We start from the raw sequence: 25,300 nt of genomic DNA on the forward strand, positions 1-25,300 counted from the left end.
TTTGACTTTGTTTCGTATTTGGCGGACCCTGCCACCCTTCTAGCTTCACACAGTGTCCTGGGGACCTCATTTTCCTCTGAGAACAGGTTGATAATTCAGTTATGGAAAAAATGAATTAAATAACGCATAATAATGCATTATTACCACATTATTATTATAAATAGTAAAATTCTGAGTTTGGATTTATTTTTCAGAACTACACAGTGCCCGTTTAACACTCGCAATTCGATATGTATGAAAACAAAAGCAAAGTAAAGTTAAATAACCCAATAACATACTGTATATAACAATATTAATAGCCACAATCTCTAAGGATTCGATATGAGAATATTAGAAGATGATTAATGGTCTTGGTCACTGATTTTTTAACTTTTGATGGGTCGAAAATCACAAAAAAAGCCAATTTTGTGTTTATTGTGTTGAAACAATTAAACTAGTAATACTCCAGCTTCAGAAAATAATGAACAAAGACACTTCACTCACAACTGTGAAAATAGCATGAAAACAAACACGTCAAACAGATGACTTCCTTTCGGGGGCCAACATCCCTTCAAAATCCACATGCAACCTCTCAGACATACATGTAGAACCACACACACACACACACACACACACACACACACACACACACACACACACACACACACACACACACACACACACACACACACAATTGCACTTCCCACCTATACACGCCAGCAGCCTCCCTCATTGTGCTCACATGCACCTCTCTCATACACTTCCTGTTTGCCCTGTTTGTGAGCCGCAGTGTGTGTGAGTGTGAAGCGCAGAAGCGTTTGAACGCGGCAGAGAGCTACAACCAGATACTAAGGGCTGATTTCAGTCTTGTTTGACTGCGCTGCTCCTCCGCCGTGCCCAGGATGTGGGTTTGTCTGTTAAACGATGTGTACGTGGTGAATGAATGGCAGCGGCACTGAGCTGGAGACACTCTGCCTGGGACTCTTTGGACACATACAGACGCTATGGATGCTGGACAGTAAACTGCAGGTAAGACAGCGAGGCAGTGATGGGTTTATTTTATTTTGAAGGGCACGTGCTCCCTTCTCTTTGGACTTGGGCTGGGACTGCATACACCGACTGTCAGCCTGATGAGTCCAGTGACTCCCTGACTAACACTAGACTAGAGTTAACATCTTTGCATACACATATTAATGTCTGAGAATACGACAATATTGTATAGCTTCATTTATCTATTATGACATCTTGGAGACTCGACGCTTTGACTTTGTCTGTCAGCTTTCTGTGTCATCCTGTTTTGACTCATGTAGATATGTTTTTTATTTCTCTGCAATGTGAAAGCCTCTGGCGTCTCGATTTGTGTCAGAGGGACTGATGTTGACAGCGCTGCCCTCTGTAAGCTCACAGACCCCCCACTGTGATACCATTTTGGGAACTTCTGCTTTTTCGTAAGCTCGATATGATTCATGCTTTTGATAAACGCTGAGGAAGTAGAGAAGCAGAGGCACGTGTCAGTCGCCCGGATAATCATCTTGCCTTATCTCATCTGCTATTAACGGGAACGTATATGTCAGATAGCATGATCTGTGTCAGCACCATAAAGGGCATGATGTGGTGATACAGGATTGTGGTCTAAGGTCATTGGTCGATTTTACAAATACACCACTGAAAAGTGGCAAGCAGGATGCTGAGTCTTCTTAACTGTCACTGAAGCACAAGTTCAGTCTGACACGACACTCTGTCAGTGATCTTTGAGGACTCCACCCCATAGAAACTGTACCGAGCCAACGCCTGAACTCAACATCCTGGTAATAACTGGTAATAACTAAAGATGGTGAACTGTTACCTAAAGGGACAAATTACCATATGAAATAGAACAAAACACCGGCCATTTAAACATTGTCACTCTCCCTAACTAAAAAAAAAAAAAAAAAAAAAAAAAAAAACACAAACAGACTTTTTCATCACTCACAAAACCTGTCGCCTACATTACCCACAATTGAACTCGACCAGTTCAGTTGAACTTTCAGGTGTATGATGCCCGTGGCGGCTCATGTTGCATCGAACAAGCAAGCTAACTTCTTTCTAACTCCCTACGCTGAAACGTGTAGTCTTCAGACCCAACCGGCACTGACTCAAGTGACATCACTTGGGGTAATTTATCAGACTTCGATCAGTTCCCTCTGGAGCAAAGAAAGGCTTTATAACACTTTTTTTTCAGATATGCAGTAGTAGTAACAGCTGTAAAGTGTAACATTAGTGGTTTCCCTTCAAGTCTTTAGTCCAAGTCAAGTCTCAAGTCTCAACAAAACAGATCCACATCAGATCTTCATCTTTTCTCGATAAATTGACCAACCCAAGTCTCTGTCGAGTCTGTCCATTTTTCAAGTCTCATATTCCCATTTTTGTGATTCTGACTTGAGTCCGCCTGTCGATTTTCACAATCTCTACGGCTCTGCTCTAGATTTAAAAAATTGACTCCACAAAATAACAAGCGGCTTAACTTAACATGGATCAGTGTCCACAGCCCTGAGGTACATACTGCCTCATGTTTGATTTCTGTCAGTGGTAGCCAACTATGTAATGACCGAATAAATACCAATAATAAAAAAGTTTTTCTCTATAAGAAAATCCAAAGCATTAAATGCCTGCCTGCCTGTCAGATGCCAACACACCCTTCCTGTGCAACCAGAGGAAGAGATCATCTAATATTCTTAGAAATGCTTCAATTACACAATCAGTTTGAGTACCAGCTCTCTTCCTGTTGAGAAATAAAAACTGCCAGTGCAGGTCATGTATTGGGCTTACGAGGAAAAAAATACATAGATTGATGACGTTCACTGGAGGCCGCAGATATTGCCGCTCTTTGTTGTTTACCACAGATATATTAGATATGAAGAGCGAACGCTGTCACAGCCTTTTTGTTTTTTTCTTGTTTCACAGCTAGTAGAGGATGACTGTATCCCAGTGCAACACTGTTGTGTGTTATTCAAAACATTGCTTCCTGTTTGTCTCTTTACGTCTGTGGTATCACTAAAATCTGCATTTCACCTTTACACATAGTTTGAGGTCAACACCCCCGTGTGTGTGTGTGTGTGTGTGTGTGTGTGTGTGTGTGTGTGTGTGTGTGTGTGTGTGTGTGCGCGCGTGTGCATATGCATTTGTGCACATGCACAACACACCTGTTGTTGCAAAACTACATAGTTTAATTGATGTAAGCTAAAAGCACAGAGTTTTTGCACATATTAGAACAGATTTTTACAGGACTTTGGATTTCAACTGAAAATCATGGATACCTGCATCCTCACCATTTGTTGCATGATGAATCCAGTGGTGTTTAGTGTAAAACTGAGCAGAAAAGATCTCTGTAACAGGGTCACAACTGACTCCCTGTTGTCTAGAGTTGCGTGTCATAAACTAATGTAACACCGTCTGATATTTGCATTCATGATAGTTTCATCATGTGTTTATCAAGGTTATTGAGGAAGTGGAGACCAAAGTTTATATAGAGTGTCACTCTCTTCTCTAAGCGACAAAACAACCTCTATGTTTTGGTGCTGAAGTTAGATGGCTGCGACTCACTTTATTTTTAGAGCTTATACGTCCAACCTGAGTCACTTCTTAGCAGCCGCAAATAAGAAAACACTATAGGTTTATTTAAGTTTCAAGCACATGCAGATAAAATAAGAGATACAGAAAGATATTGCAGGAAAGACTTTTTTGTAAACTGAAAGAAAGGCTTTGAGATTTAATATGCATTCATTCTGTATCAAAATCTCTCATTTTTATGTCTTAGTTTTAGTATATTTTATTGAGTTGCGTGCTTATGTTATCACAGATGTTTCTAACAATGATCATCCCAGGGTAATACGCAAGTTTACTCAACGTAAGGTAGCGTTTTCCGGGATAGGAACGTCGGCAAACAAGATTAGATTTAAGGTGAATAAAACTTGACAACATTACCTCACCTGTAAATTTTTACGCTTGAGTCACATGAGATGAATTTTCATCTTCAGTGGAGGTTGTTTAATAGCATCAACAGTGATGTCGACGGACAACTTTACAGTATATAAACACCCGCCAATGGAGGTCAGCTTTGCAGATTGCTACTGTGGTCAGGTTGATAAACGGGAATGAGGATAAATCCACTTTGTAGTGGAAGTTTCAAAGTAATCTCTGAGCGTTTTACTCATCTGTAAATAGTTTTGGATCACAGCAGAGTCTGAAGTCCAAGTGCCGGCTCTAAGCAGCCGAGCAGCGGCTTTTGTCCACTCCCGCTCCACCCAGCCCTCCTCGCAACACTCCACAACTATCTATTGTTTTGTTTTGTTTGGTAGACAGCCCCCCTAGCAGCAGAAGCTACATAATGAGAAAAAAAGAACAACCTCTCCTAATGGCCAACATGAACAAGAAAAGTGGAAGTTTCAACACCTGCAATTCCATGACAACTGGGCAGACTCTGTCTGCTGCTGAGGCTGATCACGTGATATGAGTGAAAACTCATTTGTGTTTCATAGATCAAGAATACACTTTAATACTCATCTGTGAAATTTACTGCAGTGCTCTGCAAGGGCAAAAACAAAAGATGTGTTTTATGCCATGCATTCTAAACTCCAGCTTCAGTTTATCCGACTGCTGAGCTCTCACCGGTAGCGGCTGTTTGAACTAAAAGGAAGCACTTAGTTTCAGTGGCGCTTTGGAGTTGGACCACTGTTGTTTCCTAAAGCCATAAGAGGCCAGTTCACATCCAGTGGGTCAGTGGAGAGAAAGGGACCCCCCCACCTTTCTCTGTGGGCCAGAAGAGGAAGACTGGATGTGAATATCAGACTCTATCAATTCAGTTAAAATGACAGACACGCATACTGTACACACACACACAAATATACACACACACACAAGCTCTCCTCCTTGGTCTGTGGGAGTATATCTCAGAGTCTGATCACACCACAACAATAGGGAGGCACCTGCTTCCTCAGCTTAGCAGGGAAGCTCTCTTCCTGTTAGGAAGCAGTTGGTAATGGGATCAGTAGGAGAGATGGGAAGCAGCCTGTGAGGAGATGGAAGGAGGGGAGAAAGAGATCGGCATGAGAATGAGACAGAAAAACACAGGTGGAGGTGAAGTGCTGGCAAAGCTCGGTCTGCGTGGGAAACTTGTAACGCCTCACAGTTATTCGTAGAAGTTTTGAGCGTTGGGGGGGTCAGTGCGCTCACTTGTGTTCAGGAGTGTCTCCGCAACATCATGTTTTGAAGTTTTGTGCTTTTTTTAGGCTTACCTTTATCTTGACAACCACTGAGGTAAGCAAGAAAGGGAGGGAAACGGTACGGAATCAAGAAGGGAAGCAAACATCAGTGGATGAAAGATTGGTAGTTTATGCAATGTTGGCCATGAGAGACACAAAGACTAAGGTTAAAGGGCACAGGACTATTTTTGAATTGTTTGCTTGTTGAGGTCAGGATCAGTGGTTTCTGTCTTTGTGTGAACTGGCTAACGAGGCAGTATCCCTTTCAAACATTAGATGATAGCTGGTGTTTTGCTTCGTGTGATCTCTTAATTGTGCCGTGATTGTCACCCACATGGATGTTTACCTGACCTTCGAGGTCAAAATGTTGCACCACTGCAGAATTCAACTTATGGCCTATACTGTCACGAGACAGTCCAGCGTAAATCTGTTGTGAGGATGATTTCAAATGGTTCTTCCACCACACAAACGCTGCTTGTTATTGTCTGACTGTTGTGAGTAGAAAAAGTGGAAGTGACCTTGTTGACTCTTAGGGATGTGCTGCATACATCCTCTTATGAAACACCACAGACTCACGCATTTGCAACACCACGAGAAAATCTACGTCAACAACTGTCCTGACACTCTGGAGCTGGGACAGAACATTACTGAAGTGCTGCTTGTGTTGCCATGGCACCTTAGTTTTTTGAGTAAAAACCGCTGGTACAAGTGCACCAAATCAGTACCCTCTTGACGTCAGTAGAAATATTACCACAGTTAGTGCTGACAGAGTTGAGAACAGCACTTTCACTGGATGGTGCCACCACATATTAGGTCATTACCTCTTTTATTACCTTTACATATGTCCATTGAGCCGCATCCTGAATGCAGAAGTCATCACGGCTCTGACTTATTAGTTCCTTCCACTCTCACCGGGCTCTCATCCAGCTCTGTCCGACCCTGACAATGACCGGAGCCCTCAGCACAAGTGTCCAGCACGCTCGGCTCTATACCCCTGCTCAGTGCCACTCGGGACACCTCTTAGACACAATACCCCTCAGGGGAGGTGGGACCGCTGAGAAAAAGGGAGCTACATGGATGTGTTTATGTCTTGACCTGCTGGTATTGTTATTGAATGGTAACTGTAGGAAAAAGAATGAAGTGGCGGGGGGGATAATTGAGCTTCATTCCTCTGGCCTCCTGAACTCGGGTTTGCACGAGCTTCCTGCCCCACGTCTTCACCGGTGGTAATGATGAGGTCGGTGGGTCGGATGTTTGTACAGTATGTGTGTGTGGCAGTAGCGTATACTATGTCTGTGGAAGCGTACAGTATGTGTGTGTATACGGCTTCAGATTAGAGCAGAATCCAAAGTGACTGCAGGTGTCTATGCATCCACAAGGTCTGGCTCTGCCCCCTGCTCTCAGGATATCTGCAGTCCATCACTCCCCACACAAAAAAAGAATACATATTGTGCGTTAAAAATACTAGTTTGACAGTTTTTAGCTTTCTTGTCGAGCGTTAGATGGGAAATAGCTGCGGATTAAAACTGAAAATGCGGAGTGAAGGCTACCCTGGCTCTGTGCAGTGACAAAATACATCTCGAAAGCTCATGTGTTATAGGTTAAACCTTGTTTGTTTGATTCATCTTAAAACGACAGAATAAAAACAACACATTGTTGTTTTGCAGGGTTTGTCAGCTGGGTGCAGTAAGTGAACATTCTGGCAACACCATGAATTTGCCAGATATCTTTGAGATAAGGGCGGCTGTAGCTCAGTGGGTAGAGCAGGTCGACTAGTGATCGGAAGGTTGAGCTGGATGTCGAAGTGTCCTTGAGCAAGACACTGAACCCCACATCGCTCATCAGTAAGGGCCCTGTGATGAACTGGCGACTTGTCCAGGGAGTACCCTGCCCTCGCCCTGAGACAAGGCTGGGATTGGCTCCAGCAGCAACATCCCACGACCCCACGGAAGGGATAAGCGGTTATGGATAATGACATCACATGACATCTTTGAAATAGTCCAGATACTGTTGTTTTTTTTTTACTCTTTGGTTAGCCAGTAGAAGAATTCTGCCAACCTTCCGTCATAGTAGTTAGCTATGCACAAATGAGGGTGTGTGTGTGTGTGTGTGTGTGTGTGTGTTTGCATACGTGTTCGTGTGCACATATGTGTGTATGTGTGCATGTGTATCAGGTAGGGTTATCAGGTGAGTGGGTGGTTAAGAGCATGTGAGTCACCCGTTAACACTCATTTGACAGGCGCCATTTATTTCTGGCTTTCATGTGAAATGGGGAATTTGTCAAGCGTTCTGGGGAAAGTTTGACAAGATGTAATCAGGCAAAAACAGAGTTTGATGTCATTTCTCACCTCTGTCTCGTTTCTGACTTTACTCTGTAAGAATTCAGCTAACAATCGATCAGATTGCTTGTTTTAAGATATCATAGTAATAACATACATATGTTAGAGCCAATGAAGAGAATTCCATTTTTGGGTGAATTTGGCTTTATGTGTCACTGACAACAGCAGATAAATGCTGAGCTGCTCAAGTTCTCAAACAGGAAATCTTTATGAAGCTCTCTTTATTTTGGGAAGTATGTTTTTTTTCTGCTGCTTAAATTTGGATGTTTTCACACTATGGAAAAGTCTAACATGTGGCAAGAGGAACTTTAAAAATGTATCATGCGGTGACACATCACGCTACCGGCCACCATGGGACTTCTCTTCTGATGACACCCCAAATTAATATTTATGAACCACTGCAGTATATCTTTAGTGCTGGTTTATGTCTAAAACAACAAGGTCTTACACATAGTGACAAAGTATATCAGGTTTATTTTGATTCAACATCACTCATAATTCACTCAGTTGTTTCTCCATTGCTGATGTTTCTGACTTCATTTATGTCTCATTGCTCCGACAGACATCTTAAAAACACCTTTGTTTGAATCATCTTTCAACTGGTCACAGGTCACACCCCTGTCCCAGTTTGTTCTGCGATATCACGAACCACGAGTGTTGTTTATCTAAAGGCAGCCAGGATTCATAAATCAGTCACTCAGCTCTTTTAAGTCGCTGATGGGACTTCCCTGACACCTTGCTTCGCACATAGCATCTGATGGGATGTGTTCATAACAGAACTGAAACAAGTCGCCACACCTGTGTTGTCCTCGGATGCTGTGTGAAAAACAGCCTAATGCGCCGATAAACTGAAAGTTACAAAAGTGAAGTTCAGCATGTCCTGGTGAGTCAGTGTGGTGGAGCCATCATGTACTTACAATGTTGTGGTCATACTGGAATGATATATTTCACTATTCGACGCGTCTCTCCGATCTGCAGCTTTGTTTCACAACTGAATCTAATAACCGAAATCACTGACGGCTGTTTTTTTCTCTCACAATAAAAGTCATACAGGGAAAACTGAGTGGGCTTGTTTTTCCTTTGCCTAAATGTGGCTCTCAAAGGTTGTTGAGTAAAGTTACAATTCATTCAGGAAACAAACAACTAAGAATGTATTTACTGTCAATGTAAGGATATATCTTTAAATGTAAACTATGTATTTTGCATCCAGAGGTAGATGTGGTTTGTTGTTGTATGATATAACATGTTTTAAAGGTATCACAAGACATGTGTTGCTAATGTGACATCCGTCGATATTTTTTAAGGACTTTCAGAGACAGAGGTCAGTCATGTGTACTGACATTTCAGGAACTACGACAACAGAAAAGCAACACAAGCAGCCCCTTGTCTGTTTTCCTTCCCCTTAGCAATTGCCTTTTATGGTTTGTGTATCAAATTTTCTCAACTAATTTCCATACTCAGCGGGCGAACTGATCACATGCAAAATATACTGCTGCCCATAATGCCCCTTGTGAATGCGCGCCAGTATTATCTGCATTGAGATAATATTCCACAGAATCCATGAATGCAAGTGGAGTTATGTAACATGTTTTGATGCTAAATATGCGCTCGACCTCTCATCCCTCCGCAGAAGCTGAGCGGTGAAGATGCAGCACACCTCGTGCACAGAGGACAGGATCCAGCACGCTCTGGACAGGTGTCTGGACGGGCTGAGACAGAGCCCCACAGCTGCACACCACTGGAACGGTAAGGCTGCAGTAGCTAGTGATTAGAACCACAGCTGAGATTTGACTGTCAGGGCGGCAGTGAAGCGTGGACCGACTAAATGTGTCTTTGCACTGCGACAATGAGGATGCTTCAGTTCCCGTGTATCTTTTGTGGTCAAAAACCTTCCTTCTTAGAGATGAGAAAATTGTTTGCTTTTAGGTGTGATTACAAAATATGTTTGACCGTGTCTGATGTGTTTTTAACGGCGCATGGTGTTGGAATGTTTCTCTGCTGTACTTCTTCAATGCTTGAAAATCATATATATATATTTTTTTTTTACTTATAAGTTTCATACACTGTAAAAATGCCCCTTATAACAAACTAACCCTTTATCACTGAAATGCTGCTTTCCAGGTCACTATATCAACGGGCCAAATGGCTGGTGGATATTTACATTTCACGCACTACTCAATAGATTACCATTGGCTGCTGAGTAAAGCAAACCTACCAGCTACACATGCTAAATGTGCATAACTCTGGCGATATGCAACTTCCTTTAAATCTATTTTCATAAAGAGAACAGTTTTTGCCCACATCTGCATCTAGACCTGCATAAGTGTATTTAATAGCGTTAACTATGGCTGCCCTCCACTTAAGGGGATGTCCCAAAAACTGTGTGTGCCAGCTCACTGGAATACATTTTTGAGTCACTGAGCTATTGTCAAAGTCCTCCTGCAGTCAGACATGTGTTTGTCCTCCTCCTCCTTCATTTGAATGTTTGAGCTTCACTGCATTGAGCGATTTTTGTGCAGTTTGACACCAGAAGGCTGTTTTCACAATGATTGCTAAAAGCGTAAATCATCCTGGCAAGTGACAGGCAGGGGGGAGTGGCAGAGAGAGACAGAGACACCATTCAGCTTATTACACTGTACCATCAACATGAATTGAAGCTGTTATTTCGAAGTTAAAAAAAAAAAAAAAAAGTTATGTGATCTTGCTGTCAGAATGCGGGCCTGCAAGCGTGATCTATGACATCACAAAAAATTTAGAGCCGGTCCTGGTCCAATATTCAGTGAACACAAGAGCGATTTGGAAACTTGAAGCTTGCAGTTTTTCCTACCCTGAGAATGCACTTTGAAATAGACATCTAGTTTCCAGCAGTTGAACGTGTAAAACACTCTGCAAGTGTTGTGGCGTTGGCCAAGGTGTAGGTGGAGGCTCTGGAGAGAATCCACAGTGGAATGTAGGCAGGTTGCAGAGGCGCCGGAGGATGGGTGGTAGGGTGGCATAGGCGCTGGAACTCGGAGTTAGTTCGATCACTGGAGAGGTCGAATGACACAAGAGACCAGGTTCACAAGAGATAGCACAATCGAAGAATCCGTGTACCACATCAGGGAGATGGAATACGCTGGCAGTGAGCAGAGAGAAGAGCAGAGTATTGGAAATGACGCTGATGATCAGATGAGCTGCAGGTGTTGGAGAGTCGGCAGCTCCAACCAGGAGGAAAGCCACGGCCAGCAACTGCAGGGAACCTCTAAGAACAGAAAAACACACAAAATGCCCTCACCAAAACTCAAAATCGTGATGGATATTATACTTTCTTTCCCCTTAAAACCCATGTCAGACCCACATTAGGTCTGTTTTTTTTATTTATTACTATGTGGAGAAGATGTTTAAAGCTATTGTGTGTTTCCTGCCTTAACAAGTCAAAATGCCAGCTCTGAAAATTTAACTCAACTCTGTCAAACGAATGTGAAATCAAATATTAGCCTTTTATTTATGTTTTTCGACTGTTGTGTTAATCTGGCGCCGCCAACAGCTGAGCTGTTCTGCTCAGGTCCTTGTGGCTTTGCCGCTAGGTTAAACCTGTTATTTTCTGTTTGTAAAAAGGTAAAAGCGACACATTTTCTTAGAAACTTCGACCCCAGTAGGCACGTTTGCATGTCATACATGTCGCTTGCCGTGCCGATGCGAACAAAAGGCAGTTGTTTGTTCTCACTCTTTCAACACAAGCGCGGCATGTGACAGGCGCACAAGGCGTATGAGCATAAGAAGTGTCTGAGCTTGTTGTTGATGACACCGTTGCTGTAAGATCATCCGGGGACCATGTTATTGGGTGCTGGAGGAAGTTGTGTGAATAGACAGCTGGGAGGAAGTGGTGGCACAGACCGCAGTGTGTGAGTGAGGCATCGCGAGGATAGAGCCACAGCGGCGCAGGGTGTGAAAACATCTCGAGTGATCAAATTGGCATCAGCCTCCCGCACACCGACCTGTTGCCAGGTCGAGTGACGTGCACACACATTGTAGGTTTTTGTATGCTGAGAGGTTGTGACAGCGTGATTTTGACACTCAGAGCAACTTTGTTTTTCATATTTCCGTCCACTTCGCTGCTTTTTCTTGAACATAGGCCCTCATGACTCCAGTGTCACTTTAGAAGATCTCCAGGTTTGTGTATGTTGTGTCATCAATTTCCACTTGTTAGCCAGAAGCCATCTACTCAAGAACTGAGATGATCAAACTGACATCTTACCAGGATCATCAAAACTCAAAGCTGCTTCATTTCCAGTGCCGGTGTCCTATGACTGAATAAACCCAAAGAGTCCCTTTGTAAACACTCGTGATGGGTGCAAAGAACTTTAGAGAAAAACAGCAGCCTACATGTTTCTTGGAAAACATTTCAGTGTAACTCAAACAACTGCTGATGTGTTACTTCCTTGGAAACTGAGCTCCTTAGAGACGCACTCGGAGTCGTTGAGACCGAGGGATGGAATGGAAAGTGCGCTGCTTGCGAGGAGTCAGCAAACACTCAGTTGTGTGGTTAAGACACTGTAGTCACAGCTCTCTATCTCTGTAAAGAATGTATCCATTTCAGCCTATGATCGAAAACTTGCAATCACAGCTTGATCTTTTATTGGAAAAAAAGGCATTTAACAGTTTATATACTTGTCCAATCTGTGAGTCTGATAAAGTCTTTTATCATTATTTGGTCTTTTTAACTGCAAATTTCTTTCTGATTCTTCAGATTTTCTTTATTTTTGAAACACAAAGTTCCAAAACACTGTCTCCAGGGAGGATCCCTTAACTCTGTTTTCTTGCGACAGGAAACCTGTCCTGCCAGTGTACAAACATCCGAACTGAAACACCGAACAAAGGGTGATAAAGAAGACACACCAGAACTGACAGTTATGAGATTTATAGCCCTGGTGTGAGTAGCTTAAAACCTGCATTATGCCTCATGCCAGAGCTGAGACCCAAGCGTTGTCTGATACCTTCTTCGTAAACACAATGTTGTGCGTGCACTTTCAGCCTTATGAGCAAAGATGTGTATGATTTCACAAAGGAAATGAAATACCTCGTATGAACCAAAGTTTCAGGTTGCAGTAGACAGTAAATGTTTGTGTTATTGCTTCCTTCTTGTTTCTTGAAAAGTTGCAGAAAGCGTGTTTACCTGTCATGGATATTGTATAACGGTTGTGCTCTCACACTTTACCACTTGTGCACCATCGATCAGTGTTATCAGTGCTACAACTGAGTGGTCATCACTGCACGTGCGTAGGCAACCTCGCTGGGTGACTTTGATTCAGAAATTCCACCTAGTCTGGTTCCTATACTCTCAGAAAGCAAAACCAATGTGGCCGTGCAATCAAAATATCTCACGAATGGTCCGTCCCAATGTTGTTTAAAGATCTTAAAACATTGGAAATGAGCACTCTTTATCAATGTTGTGTCCAGTTGAGAAACTACCAAAACATTGCTGAGCAGAGCGTTCTTTAATCCGTTTTGCTGTTGTCAGAATATACACTAGTGATAATTAAGCAGTGATAACCACAGTGAATAATGTATTTTTTTTACTCTCATGGTTATACACAGATATAACTACAGTTTACAAAAACAACTAGTCCTTTAAGTTTACATCTCTAGAAAGTTTGAACCCTCGCTTTGCACTGGTGAGACTTAACCCTGCACCAGTTGTGTTGTACTTTCTTTAATTTTACCCACTGATTGATCTGTATGGTGTGGCATTATTCTTATCCCCAGAATATTTCATGGTTAAAGTGAGGGGCTTGAGATTTTGCATCGATGAAAGCTTTCATGCCATGAGAAAGTTTTGTGTTTGCTGTCGCACGCAGCGATGAGTCTTTCTGGGGTTTGAGCAAAATTGATGTGGTAGCCTAAAACCATGTGACTCCTGTGTATCGGTTTCAATGTTTACTGTGTGGCTTTCTGTGTGGTCATATCTGTGCATTAACATGAATCCGCCCCCCCCTTCAGTGCTGATGTGCTCGGCGGGTCAGTCGATGAACCGCTGGAGCTTGGAGGAGATGGTGAAGAGGGACCCCGAGAACTTCCTCATCCTCTTACAGCAGATCATCAGGAAGACCAAAGAGGTGAGAGGGCAAAGGTCAAAGTCTATGGTCAACGAGGATGCATTGTGCGTTGTATAGTTTGTGTATTAATGTCTTTCTATCTCTGTGTGTGTGTGTTTAGGCTCAGGAGCAGTGTCAGTATGAGCTGGTGGCTCCCCTCGCCATCATGTTCTCCTCCACACTGCTTCAGGTACAAATCATCCAGATGTTATAAAAACCTTCAACAGTTTGACACCTCTTTTTATATCTCAGGGAGTTTCACTTGTGTCGAGCCCAGTCCATCCAAAGGTCATTCAGTTCCTAAAATCAAACCACTACAATCTGTTAATGTTGGACAGGCATCTAGCAAAAAAAGAATGTCTTTAGAAATCTGATTGATTGATTGATAGATTGCTGGTTAGACAGCTGGCTGGTGAAGAGAAAACACACTGGGCTGTCAGAGCCAACATTGCTTCATTAGGTTAACATGATACACATAATGGTGTGAAAGAGGAATAAAAGAATCCATCAATGCCAAACTGGAACTGGAACTATCTTTGAACAGCACTTACCACCCACCTACATAACAGTACTGTGTTTTAAACAGCTCAGCAACCATTCACAACTGGGCCCACCTAGCCTTAGCATCCCACATGAAGGCCAGTTGGATCAATGGAGGGCAAATGGCCCTAATGACTCTGAAACCCAGAGCTCACTTGTGTCCTCAACGGCTCTGTGAGCTGATTAAAAACTGAAAAAGCCTCTAGGATGAGACTCAGAATTTTCAAGAAACTAAAACACATCCAGTTGTCTACGATACAGCACTTAGAATTACCACGACTTGGATGACTGAGAACCTTCATTAACCTGTTTGACTATAATGCAACATACTTGTTTCCATTGTCCTTGTGTTTTTGTGTTGTGTTTTTCAGTAGGAAGTGAGAACCAAGAGTTCAGTTTGAGATGTGTAGCAACAGATTGTGTTACAGCTTTGAGGTTTTGTAATGAGGTGACAAATGTTCCTTTGGTTGTTCGTCATTAAGCCTGTAATATGCTAAAGCACTGGACAGCGAAACAACAGCACAGTATTACAGTAACTGGGTGAATTACCTCAAAAGGTGTGTGACGTGATTTTAGTTAATGACGTCATAATGGATAAGAGGAAGAAGAACCAGTCATATACAATATTGTTGTTATATTGTCCATTTAAGCTATTTTTTCAGAAAAGCCATTGGTTGAATTTACAGATTTTATTAAATAGCAGATCCATCAAGAGAGTCACTTATATAAAATAATTTTATTGCATACTGCTATGTTGCTTCATTTGACCAGTGATTGTTCCAGTGACAAGTCCATTCATTTATACTCAGTGTAGCATTTGACACTGATCTCTGTCTTTTAACTGTTGGCAAGGGAAAAGGGTGTTATTTGGACTTGGGCAACTTATTTTTGTCATTCAAACATACAATTGAAAATCGACTTATAATGAACGTGGCTGCATCTTTAGTCCACACTAGTGTACTGAAAACAACGCTCTAAACTTTTACCATACACACATGCACATTGCACCACATACGTTCAGCATTATTGGTATTGGTCTGCCAAACATCAAAAAAATCCCCCTGAATGCAAAACAATAAGCTGTGAAGCCTCAAACAGGTTCTTCCCCAAATATAAACCACAAATTACGTGATCTATGGTTTGTCCGCAGACACCATACTGTCCACCAGATACTGAGCTGCTGGAGGAAGCTATTCAGGTGTTTCGCTGCTTTCTCACCTGGCCCGAGCCTTACAGCAGTGTGTGCAGGAACCTCCTCTCCACACTACAGCTGGAGATGAAGGCCCCAGGTAAATACATTTGGGTTCATTTTATTTAAGGCTGGCTCAATGTGAATGTGCATTCCTATTTCTGTACTGTGCTGTTGTCTGTCAACTCTAGTAATGGTCTTCCCCCTAGTGACCACTTAAGGAAATGCATTTAGAGAGAGACGCGTCAAAAGGTCACCGCTCATAGCACAAACACAAGTATCAACAACAGCAAGGACAGGAAGATGATAAGGCTTTAGGCTGAACTGGGAACTTATTCATACTGATCTGAAATTATTTGAACGTGGACGAAAGCTTTTACAAAACAAAAAAGCAGAAGCCACCCGCGGTGAAGCTCAGAGGACAGGTGGAAGGAAGTGCGAAGAACAAAGCAACAGACATGAATGAATGCATTTTAATTGACCTAAAGTGTGAATGTCAAATTGTGTTTTTAGATATCTTTTTTTAAATACATCACTGTTATTCTTTCATTTCTAAAAGATTTTCAGTGACCCATATGAAGTCAAAAGTAGCCTGGTTATCACAGTAAGCACATAGAAACTGCTTTGACTCTTTGAGCAAATAAAACACTGACTTCTTCAGCGCTTAAATGTCCTGCACCAGGAGTGTGAGATTCACAACATCATATTAGATCAAGATGTTTCATTAAAAACCATCAATAGATCAAATCAAATTATTTTTCTGTTTTCCTCACAGGCATTTCCTTTCAGAGGCTGGTCAGGGAGGAGCAGGGCCTTATCACCTCTAGTCACTGCTCCAAGACCATGTAAGTCCACACAACAGAATTAAATGTACTTTTTTATAGAGTTGACATTATTTAGGATTTATAGTGGAACGGTACACATGTACACTTAGGCTGTACCTCTCTTAAAAGCTGCATGTTCATTGAAATCTATTTCTAGTCCAGCTCAGCCTGTTTGATATCTTTAAACCTTCTGCTTTCTTGTTTAAATACAAGTCAGTAGTTCACAGTAAATTAACAGTTAATATATCAGCACAGTTTTCTCCAGTTATCTGAATTATGGCACTTAGCTGGTTAGCACTTACAGTAGGTGAGTCCCCATTCACCCCCTCTACACCCAATACCATCTAGCCCTGCAGTAGCAACCCGTTTGCATCTTCTGCCATGTGAATTCATGTCATCAGTAACTCCGTCCGTCTGTTGCCTTGCAGGACCGTGTTGCTGATGAAGCCAAGCGAGGTGCCCGCTGACTTTCTCTCAGTGGCTGAGCAGCTCAGTTGTGTTCAGCACTCGCAGAGGGAGACCTACATCACCCTGATCAAACACGCCTTCCAGTCCACACTAGGCTCCAAGTACCCCCTCCATGACATCCACAGAGCCCTGCAGGTATGTTCTCAGAGCAGAGTCGGAATCGGAACAACAATGTGTCAAGATGTGAACCTTGAACCGTATCATCAACACAACTCTTTGCAGGCAAGAACTGTGCATGAACTGGAGGAGATCTTCTCCACCGTAACCAATGTCTTAGAGGCAGCCGTTGCAATGAGTGACCCTCTGAAGGGCCGCAGTCATGTGATCCAGGAACTCGAGCTACTAAGGGAGAGGATGAGAATCCCAGCATCCAATGGGAGGAAGTCTGATGGTAGGAGGGCATGTTTCATGAACTGGAGGATATCATATAGAAAGCTTATGCATGGTAATGATGTTCAATTTCAATGATTTCTCGTTTTTTGTTTGTTTTTTTGTTTTTTTTTGCTATCACTCTTCTCAGGAATGCTACAGACTCTGCCATTACCTACAGCCAAATGTTACATGTTTCACTGGGAAAAAGATAATTTTGGTAAAGTACTCTGTGTGACACTGATACTATTTATTCATATATGGGAATAATCAGTCTCCCCTCCTTCTTTCACCGTCATGAATCCAATTCTCAAATCTATGACAAATACAAATCATATTTCCTGTGCAAAGGATATTTAATTCATTTGAATAGATTTTGTGTGTGTGTGTTTTTTAATATTGCTAACTATGATTGGTGTGTCTACTTTAATGCAGATGTTCTAAACACCCTTTTGGATCATGACCCTGACCACCTGGTGACTAACGGGCAACCTGAGGAGGGAGAGGATGTAGACACAGATGATGATGATGACGACGAGGAGGAGGAGGATCTTACAGAGATGGATGCAGGGGAAGAGGAGGAGGAAGAAGACAAAGACAATGAGGAGCACAGAGTGGAATTGCCGTCAATGTCGCTCATCCCCATTGGCTACAACTCCAACCCCCGTGCCTCCACCTTCTCCACCATCTCCTCGGTGTCCACTGCCTCCAAAGACTCCATGTTCTCAACCTTGTCAGTGACCTCAGAGTCCTACGCTCCGTCCCTCTACTCCGTCGCTTCTGGAGCGGATAGTGACTACTATGAAGACTCGGATGACTACATCTGCTCCTCTCCCGTTGCTGACAAGTGTTCGCCCAAGTCTCACAACAAAACTTCTGCTCGACTCAGTCAGCACTTTTACCGGCTGTTCATCAAACCCAAGAGCCCTCGGTTACTGTATCGGGCCAAAAGCTTAGGAAACACAGAATCAAAAGACATTTTAGTGGTGCGAGAGAAGCGCTCCAACTCCCTCCCACAGCAAGTTAAGTTACGTAGCCCAGAGCCCCAACTACAAAGTCAAACTCTCAGACATGTCTGCTTCCGAAGGAGGCCTATTCTCAGTAGTGATGAGGACAGTAAGAATACTACACTGAGGGTGGTGGTGTTTGGTGCTGATCATGTGGCAGGGAAGGTGGCACGCGCCTACAATAGCTTGAGGAGGAAGGAGAGTGCATGTCCACGTCTCAGCAGGGCCTTCAAGCTTCAGTTCTACTTTGTGCCTGTGAAGAAGGACTCGGCAGCAGGGCCAGGGGGTCGGAGGTCTTCTAGTCCTGGAAAAGGAGGAGTGTTGTCGAACGTAAGTAGAAGAAACGGCTAACCGGACTCCATACATTTAACACAGGTTTTCCATATTAACTAAGCTGTCAAAGAGCTGAGTGCAGAGTGAAGAAAAACAGCAGATGTTAATGCAAGGAAACACGTATCTATAGGGGAACGACACTGTTTGGTTGTAACTGTTACCTTTGCTCCGGCAGGTTCTTCCCCTCACAGGGGATAGTACTAATGACATCGCCCATCTCCTCGGCATGTTGGACCCTTGGTACGAAAGAAACACCCTCAGCCTGCTCAAACTGCCTGCCAACGTTGTCTGCCAGGTACAACTGCAATATTACTTTTACACCGCATGAGCCAATCCAAAAGTTTGTCATTCAGGTGTATCCAACGCAGAACATGACTGATTTCCGACGTAGTCCGACGTAATGGTCCTGCTGCTTAAATGTGTTAAATGTTACATTGTTTTGTATTTCTCTGCAGCAAACCTCAAAGACAGAGTCAGAATCATATGATAGCTCATACGAGCAGCGTCTGCCCATCCTGGCTGACTTGGTGCTGTACTACTGCCGCTACGCTGCCCGGCCCGCTCTGATCCAGCTCTACCAGGCTGAGGTCAGACACGCTTCCACACGGAAACACAGAAACACTCACACAGCTCTCAGACAGTACACATCTTTGCCTTACAACCCTTTTCCTTGACTTTTTTTTTTTCTGCCCAAGGGTTGCACCAGTAAGCAATGCATTTGAAAATGACTTAAAGTTATATCGTAACGTATCTGCCTGATGCGACCAGTTTCATGATAATGTATGAATCGCAACTTAGTAATAAAAAATATTTACATCATTGCAAGGCTAAGTTTGAACTTACACGAGCCCTGGAATCCAGACTTTGGCAGAGCAGAAATAGGACCCTGATTCCCTCCGGGTGTTTTTACTAACCTCTGAAACACCGGTTCAAATGAAGTCACTGACTGAGGATCTTTGCTGTTGTAGCTGACGTTAGCTTGTGGAGAGAGGAGGACTGAGGTGTTCGTCCACTCCCTGGAGTTGGGTCACACCGCAGGAACACGAGCCATCAAGGCCATGGGTGAGTTTGACACACACACACACCAAACACACCCACATGTCCTAGCAACCTGGCCACAATAAATAAAATCTTCCACATTTTCAACGCAGTGAAATGCATCATCAGGTTTTTATGAGGTCCAGACTGGACTAAATTTATGGTAGAGGAACATCTGCTATTTCGATATCCTGACTCAGTCCACTTCTACTTTTTTTTCTGGTTTCACTTGTTGCTGACACTACTTGCACTTCTGATTTTTGATTTCCACTGAGAGGTAAAAAAAACTCAGGGAAAGCAGTTTATTCCTCATGTGGGTGGTTACTGTTGTTTACACAAAAAGTCTGCACAAAAATACCTGTCAGCTTACTCAGACTCTCCAGTGCTGCAGCACTGTATTCCCCCTGTGACTGAAACGCTCTGTTTTAGCTCCTGTCTCTTTAAGAACTCTAAAGCTCTTTTACATACACAAGAACCAGTAAAGGAAATGAGTGAAGGAAAGGACAAAAACGAAAAACATGATGGATGCTCCTTTGACGTTAATAGTTTATAATATTTTATCAATATAGAAGCATTGTTTTGTTGGATCACTAATGTGTCTATTTTCATTTTTCATATAGGTGCTGCCAGTAAACGGTTTGGTATTGATGGTGACCGAGAAGCAGTGCCTCTAAAGTTGGAGGTGGTGTACAACAGGGTAAGATGCTGTTGGGTTTTATTCACTATCAAAATTGGTATCTTGAAGCCGCGATTTTGCAAGAATTGTCTCATAAGTACGGAAGCGCATTGCATTCACTGGATAAAAAGAAAAAAAATTGATACCTTATCTTGTAATTACAGGAAAAGATCTCATAATTACGAGATCAGGATCTCGTAATTATGAGATCAGGATCTCGTAATTATGAGATAAAATAAAGAAAAAGGAAACGGCTGTAAATCCTCTCTCAGTGGCAGTGATGGCGCTATTGCAGTCAATCTGCTGTTACTAATTTCTGTGATGTTCTTAAAAATGAGGATGGTATTAATATTAGTATATGTCAACACTGTGCAGGCATCTTAAGTCGTTAGGATTGTTCAAGTAGAAAGCCCAGTCTAAACTGAAACCTTAAGGAATATGTATTAACGGTGCCGTAGATGGATTTTGTCATAATTACGAGATCCTGATCTCGTAATTACGAGATAATTACGAGATCAGGACAAATAATTATGAGATAAGGTGTCCCATTTTTAATCCAGTAAATGCAATGCGCTTCCATACATAAGCGCAGCATTTTATGCAACACAAAAAATGTCTATACCTCTTTGGTTAGAATGCAAGTTCCTTTTTTTGTTTTTTTGTTTTTTTTACTGGTGATGAAGTTTACGTAACACACTAGTGCAGACAAAACAAGACAAGCAAACACAAACAAACAAAAACAAATAAACAAAAGGAAACATAAAACCCTAATCAAGCGAGGAAGACAAAAACGACTATAATGGTCAGAAAATACAAACTATAACAAACATAATGGGGTCGGTGAGTGAGTGATTAGAGTGTAGTGAGATGGGGGAAAGAAGCAGAAAAAGAGAAAAAAACATACATGTACATATACATACACAAACACATTCACATCCACATATACACAGTCTAGTGTGAGTGTATGAATCATGCACACACATATATGCACACTCAAACACATAGGAGGGTTCAGGTTCTTGCTGTTTGCTCTTATTCAACTGGTTTCAGTCGTAAACACTTCTGCACCCACAGGAGGAAATGACACATGAAAATGTAGTGATAAAATGCAAAGTCTGCTAAAAAGCAATGAGAACGTGCTTTGACCTGATAAAGCTAGTGGTCTCTGTCTGCGGTATGAAGCATTAAAGACTAAGATGTCTCTTAGCTCCTAATCTTTCATGTGTCCCATATTTTACAAACATATTCCCAACACAAAATTCCTGTGCTAGTTTAGACTGCAATTATACTCTTTAATCTGTGTCTCATCCCCCAGTATATTAAGGTTTTTCCAGCTCTAATCCCATTCTCCCTTCCCGTCCCATTCAGGTGGTGATTAGTGGGAGAAGCCAGTGGAAAAGAGAAACCAAAGTTTGTACTTCGGTGAACTTAACCAAAGCATGCAAGAATCCTGAGGAACTAGGTATGTTACAGCCGCTGGCTGCTATAATACTATGTCACTGAACTGTGTTTAATTGAGACTACTCAGTACCTGGGTGGAAATTCAGCATAAGATAACAACTGTTCAATACGTTTAATATTTTTCAATAGCAAGTCGACAAGATCATTTATTAATCTTGTTGGAACTGTATTAATTCGTCTACCTGTAAATTGTATTTTGCTTTTGATACCTGTACCAGGTGATAATAAGCTATTGTTGGGTAAGTGTCCTCATAATTTATCTGAAACAATCTCTGTCAGACTCAAAGATGGAGTGCCTGCAGCTCACAATGACTGAAGTCCTGAAGAGACAGAGTGGTAAAACCAAGAAGGGCTACAACCAGGTGAGCTAGACGTGACATCAGCCTATCTCGGCGGTTTGTGGTTCAGTATGCTACGTGACAGCACGTTTTCACAAACAACTCTGCAACACATTTTCTCTGTAAAGACAGAGACCTCAATGCATTCTTGATAGCATCTTTAATGCATCTCGTCTGAATCGCTCATCTCACATATGCTGAGAACATGTTTTTTCAAGCTGACAGCTTGATGGAACAAAAAGCCACAACACAGGCAAGACTGGAGTCTGTTTTGTTCGTTTGTGTTCTGACAATAATATTATTTGCTCACTCTCACCGCTTAATCTCTTAACCCTGTTAAGATTTGGAGCCTTGATTTGTGACAGTCATATCACACCTCAGCAGAACGTGGACTGTTTAAATGATTGATTTTTTTAGCTCAAAGATGTCTTTTACTACTCAGAGACAAAACCAACTCAGACAAGCTGCCATGCTAATGACAATTCTACACAAATGTGCCAACATATTGACACGTGTTTAAAAAGAATACTCTACCATCTATCTATTTTTTGTTTGTTTTTTATTCTCCAAAAGAATGTTTTTTATTCTCCATAAGATTTTTGGTTGCAATGCATTTACTTTTTCTCTGTTCTTTCCTTTTGTAGCAGCTGAGCATGACTGAGGTAAAAGTGGACAAGGTTCAAGTCAGCGGTGCTGAAAACACAACCTTTGCTGTTTGTCTGGACCAGGATGAGAAAAAAATATTGCAGAGTGTCACAAGGTGTGGGGTTAAGATGAACGCACGTGCGCACACACACACACACACACACACACACACACACACACACACACACACATACACACACACACACACACACACACACACACACACACACACACACACACACACTTATCCTCCTATACTTTTGAGGACCCTTATTGGTGTGTCAAATGCTCAAGCCCTTTCTAACACATTTACCATTACAGCTCACGCTCCAGCCACAAGTGTGTTTTAACCTTCAAGCAGCCCTTTGAAATAGTGGGGACCAGACGAAATGTCCTCACAATGATTAAGGTCCTCACTATGAAGGTTAAAAATTGAAATTGGGTATAGCACCATAGGCCTGACCTAGCGTAGCCTAGCCTAAAGTAGCTCCTCTGAACAGGCCTCCCCCAATTTTTTTTGTCTTCAACAAAAATTCAAGCATCACCTTTGAGGAGTTTCACGCGTCAGAGAAATTAGTTCTCATTTTAGCAACAGACTGGACAGGATTATTATTTTTTGTTGTAATATTGCAGCAATTTATCTTGACGCCTGCCTCATCTCCATCTGATTAATCATACATTTACAGAAAAAACCTTACACAGATATCTACAACATCCACTCACAAATCAACCCTTACAAGTGCTATTTCTCTAACAGATGTGTCTCCCTCTGTTCCATGTAGATGTGACATCTCTGTGTGCTATAAACCTGACAGCTCCACTGACTGGAGGCTCAGAAAATCTCAGACCTCAGCCCAAATCCAGCCTCTAAATCCCACGTTCTGCTCCCTTCTCTGCTTGCCCATAGTCACCTTCAGTGGAGCTCTTCCATGAGACTCTTGACCACTGGTTTGGTTGCTTTCGAAAGGAAATATTGTGTTCTGTTATTTATATGTTCTGACGGATACTGACTGCAGAGGGAAAGTACACAGGAAATGCAGGTTTTTCCATCTCCGCCTGGTGTCTTGAGGGTGCTGGGGTCAAGTTCATACGAGGGCGGGTGATGTGACTACTGGCAACAGGAGGACTGGTCCAGGGGGAGTGATCAGAAAACTACAGACCGAGCTTCTCGAGAAACCAAGAGATGCAGTAGTGATAACGATGTGTCCAGTTCTCTCTGTGTAAAGCAATCAGTAACTGTAGTTAAGGAAACTGTCCTGGTTTCAATTCCTCTTTCTGTGTTGGTATTTTGACCTTACCCACAGTAACATTAGAATGTAATTTGGTCAAACAGGGTTAATCTAGCACAGGATCTGAGATGACGAGGCATGTAATACAAGGAGATGGAATGTAAGCATCTCAAGGTCCTTTTGGAGACACTTTATGAGTCAGTTTCTGAACTTTTCTTTGGATCAACCTACATGGACATGAAGACCACAGAACATGTTTCAACCTACCGAGCAGTCTGTGCTATATAAACACCACTGGGCTGATGATGGGACTATGCGCCTGTATCTGAGAATGGACACTATGGACTTACACAATATGTAAATGCTGTATTTGCTAAATATGTTATTGCATGCTATAACTTGAATGTTGCACCATCATGTTTTATGTCTGTTATACATGGGCTTAATTGATAATATTTCTCCTAAGGAGTTACAATGAAGTCACAGGTTTAACTGGAGTTGTAAATATGACCAGCAGGGGGCTCTATTGACCTTATGACTTTAGGTGAAGTACAGATTACTTCAACAATACAGAGTTGTAGTCAAGTCTCACTTTGTAATAACTGTAATGTAATGTATGTATAGAATTGATATTATGGTGCTAAAATACATTCAGATGTACATATTCTTTTGTAAAAGGAAATCCTGATACATAGCACTTTGCATACTGTTTGGTGATATAAATATTTGAAAGAGAAGTAGAGAAGAGAGATTGAAAGAGAAGTACTGCATATATATACAGACACACACACATACATACATACATACACACATACATATTTTATGTAATTAAAGCACTTGAACATTAGATTAAATTAATTAGGTACTTTCATGTTCACATAACAACATGGCACCACTGTTTTCTCTTTACCTGCCATCTCTGATGGGAATACTTCAAATGCAATAAGGATTTTATAACTGTATGTGTATCACTTTTGCAATATCTCAAATTTAATCTTAAATAAATTACATGTCTTCTCCTGGGGATTTATTTTAATCTTGATATTTGCCTTTATTTAATGAGGTCCTTCTGTATGTTACAAAACTGATTTTGTGTAGGCAGCAGGCCCAGTCGTGAAACTTCTACAGACAGATTTCACACCACTACGTTTGTGCTGTGAAAAATATTATCACATGAATGTGTCACAAGTTCATTTTAAAAGACGATGCATTGTTACTGTGTGGTGTCAGGAAACAACAACCAAGGGCTTACCAGCTGAATACAGAATTGCATCAGCAGGCTGAAAATGTCACATATATAAACAAGAGAGCATAGAAGATTAAACAGATAAATCGCTCTGATAATTTATGAACATTTATCCGACAGGTGGTACTAATAATATAAGCAATAAACTATCTATCTATCTATCTATCTATCTATCTATCTATCTATCTATCTATCTATCTATCTATCTATTCTAATCTGTCTTCGAAACACCTGTGGTGTAAATGATGGTTTCTACGGACAGCTGCTCTGATTGGTTACACCGCCGGCCCTGCGTGAAAAACCAT

The 25,300-nt window shown here is 41.9% G+C and overlaps 2 protein-coding genes across 3 annotated transcripts in view; one reads left to right on the forward strand and one right to left on the reverse strand.

The window, feature by feature from the left end:
* Positions 1 to 25,300, reverse strand: part of LOC119026695 — a 1,024,654-nt gene that overhangs the window by 357,206 nt on the left and 642,148 nt on the right. The window lies entirely within an intron of this gene.
* pik3r5 (phosphoinositide-3-kinase, regulatory subunit 5) lies at positions 736 to 24,791 on the forward strand. Its single transcript, XM_037110898.1, has 18 exons — positions 736 to 1,008; positions 9,189 to 9,304; positions 13,538 to 13,653; positions 13,754 to 13,822; positions 15,323 to 15,461; positions 16,137 to 16,206; positions 16,614 to 16,788; positions 16,876 to 17,044; positions 17,174 to 17,242; positions 17,458 to 18,359; positions 18,538 to 18,657; positions 18,818 to 18,949; positions 19,331 to 19,424; positions 20,021 to 20,097; positions 21,445 to 21,538; positions 21,817 to 21,899; positions 22,520 to 22,635; positions 23,303 to 24,791. The coding sequence occupies exons 2-18, from the start codon at positions 9,205 to 9,207 to the stop codon at positions 23,451 to 23,453; spliced, it is 2,676 nt and encodes an 891-aa protein (XP_036966793.1). The 5' UTR covers positions 736 to 1,008; positions 9,189 to 9,204; the 3' UTR covers positions 23,454 to 24,791.

This window comes from Acanthopagrus latus, chromosome 1 (genome assembly GCF_904848185.1).
Source record: "Acanthopagrus latus isolate v.2019 chromosome 1, fAcaLat1.1, whole genome shotgun sequence".
In the NCBI taxonomy this organism is placed as follows: Eukaryota; Metazoa; Chordata; class Actinopteri; order Spariformes; family Sparidae; genus Acanthopagrus; species Acanthopagrus latus.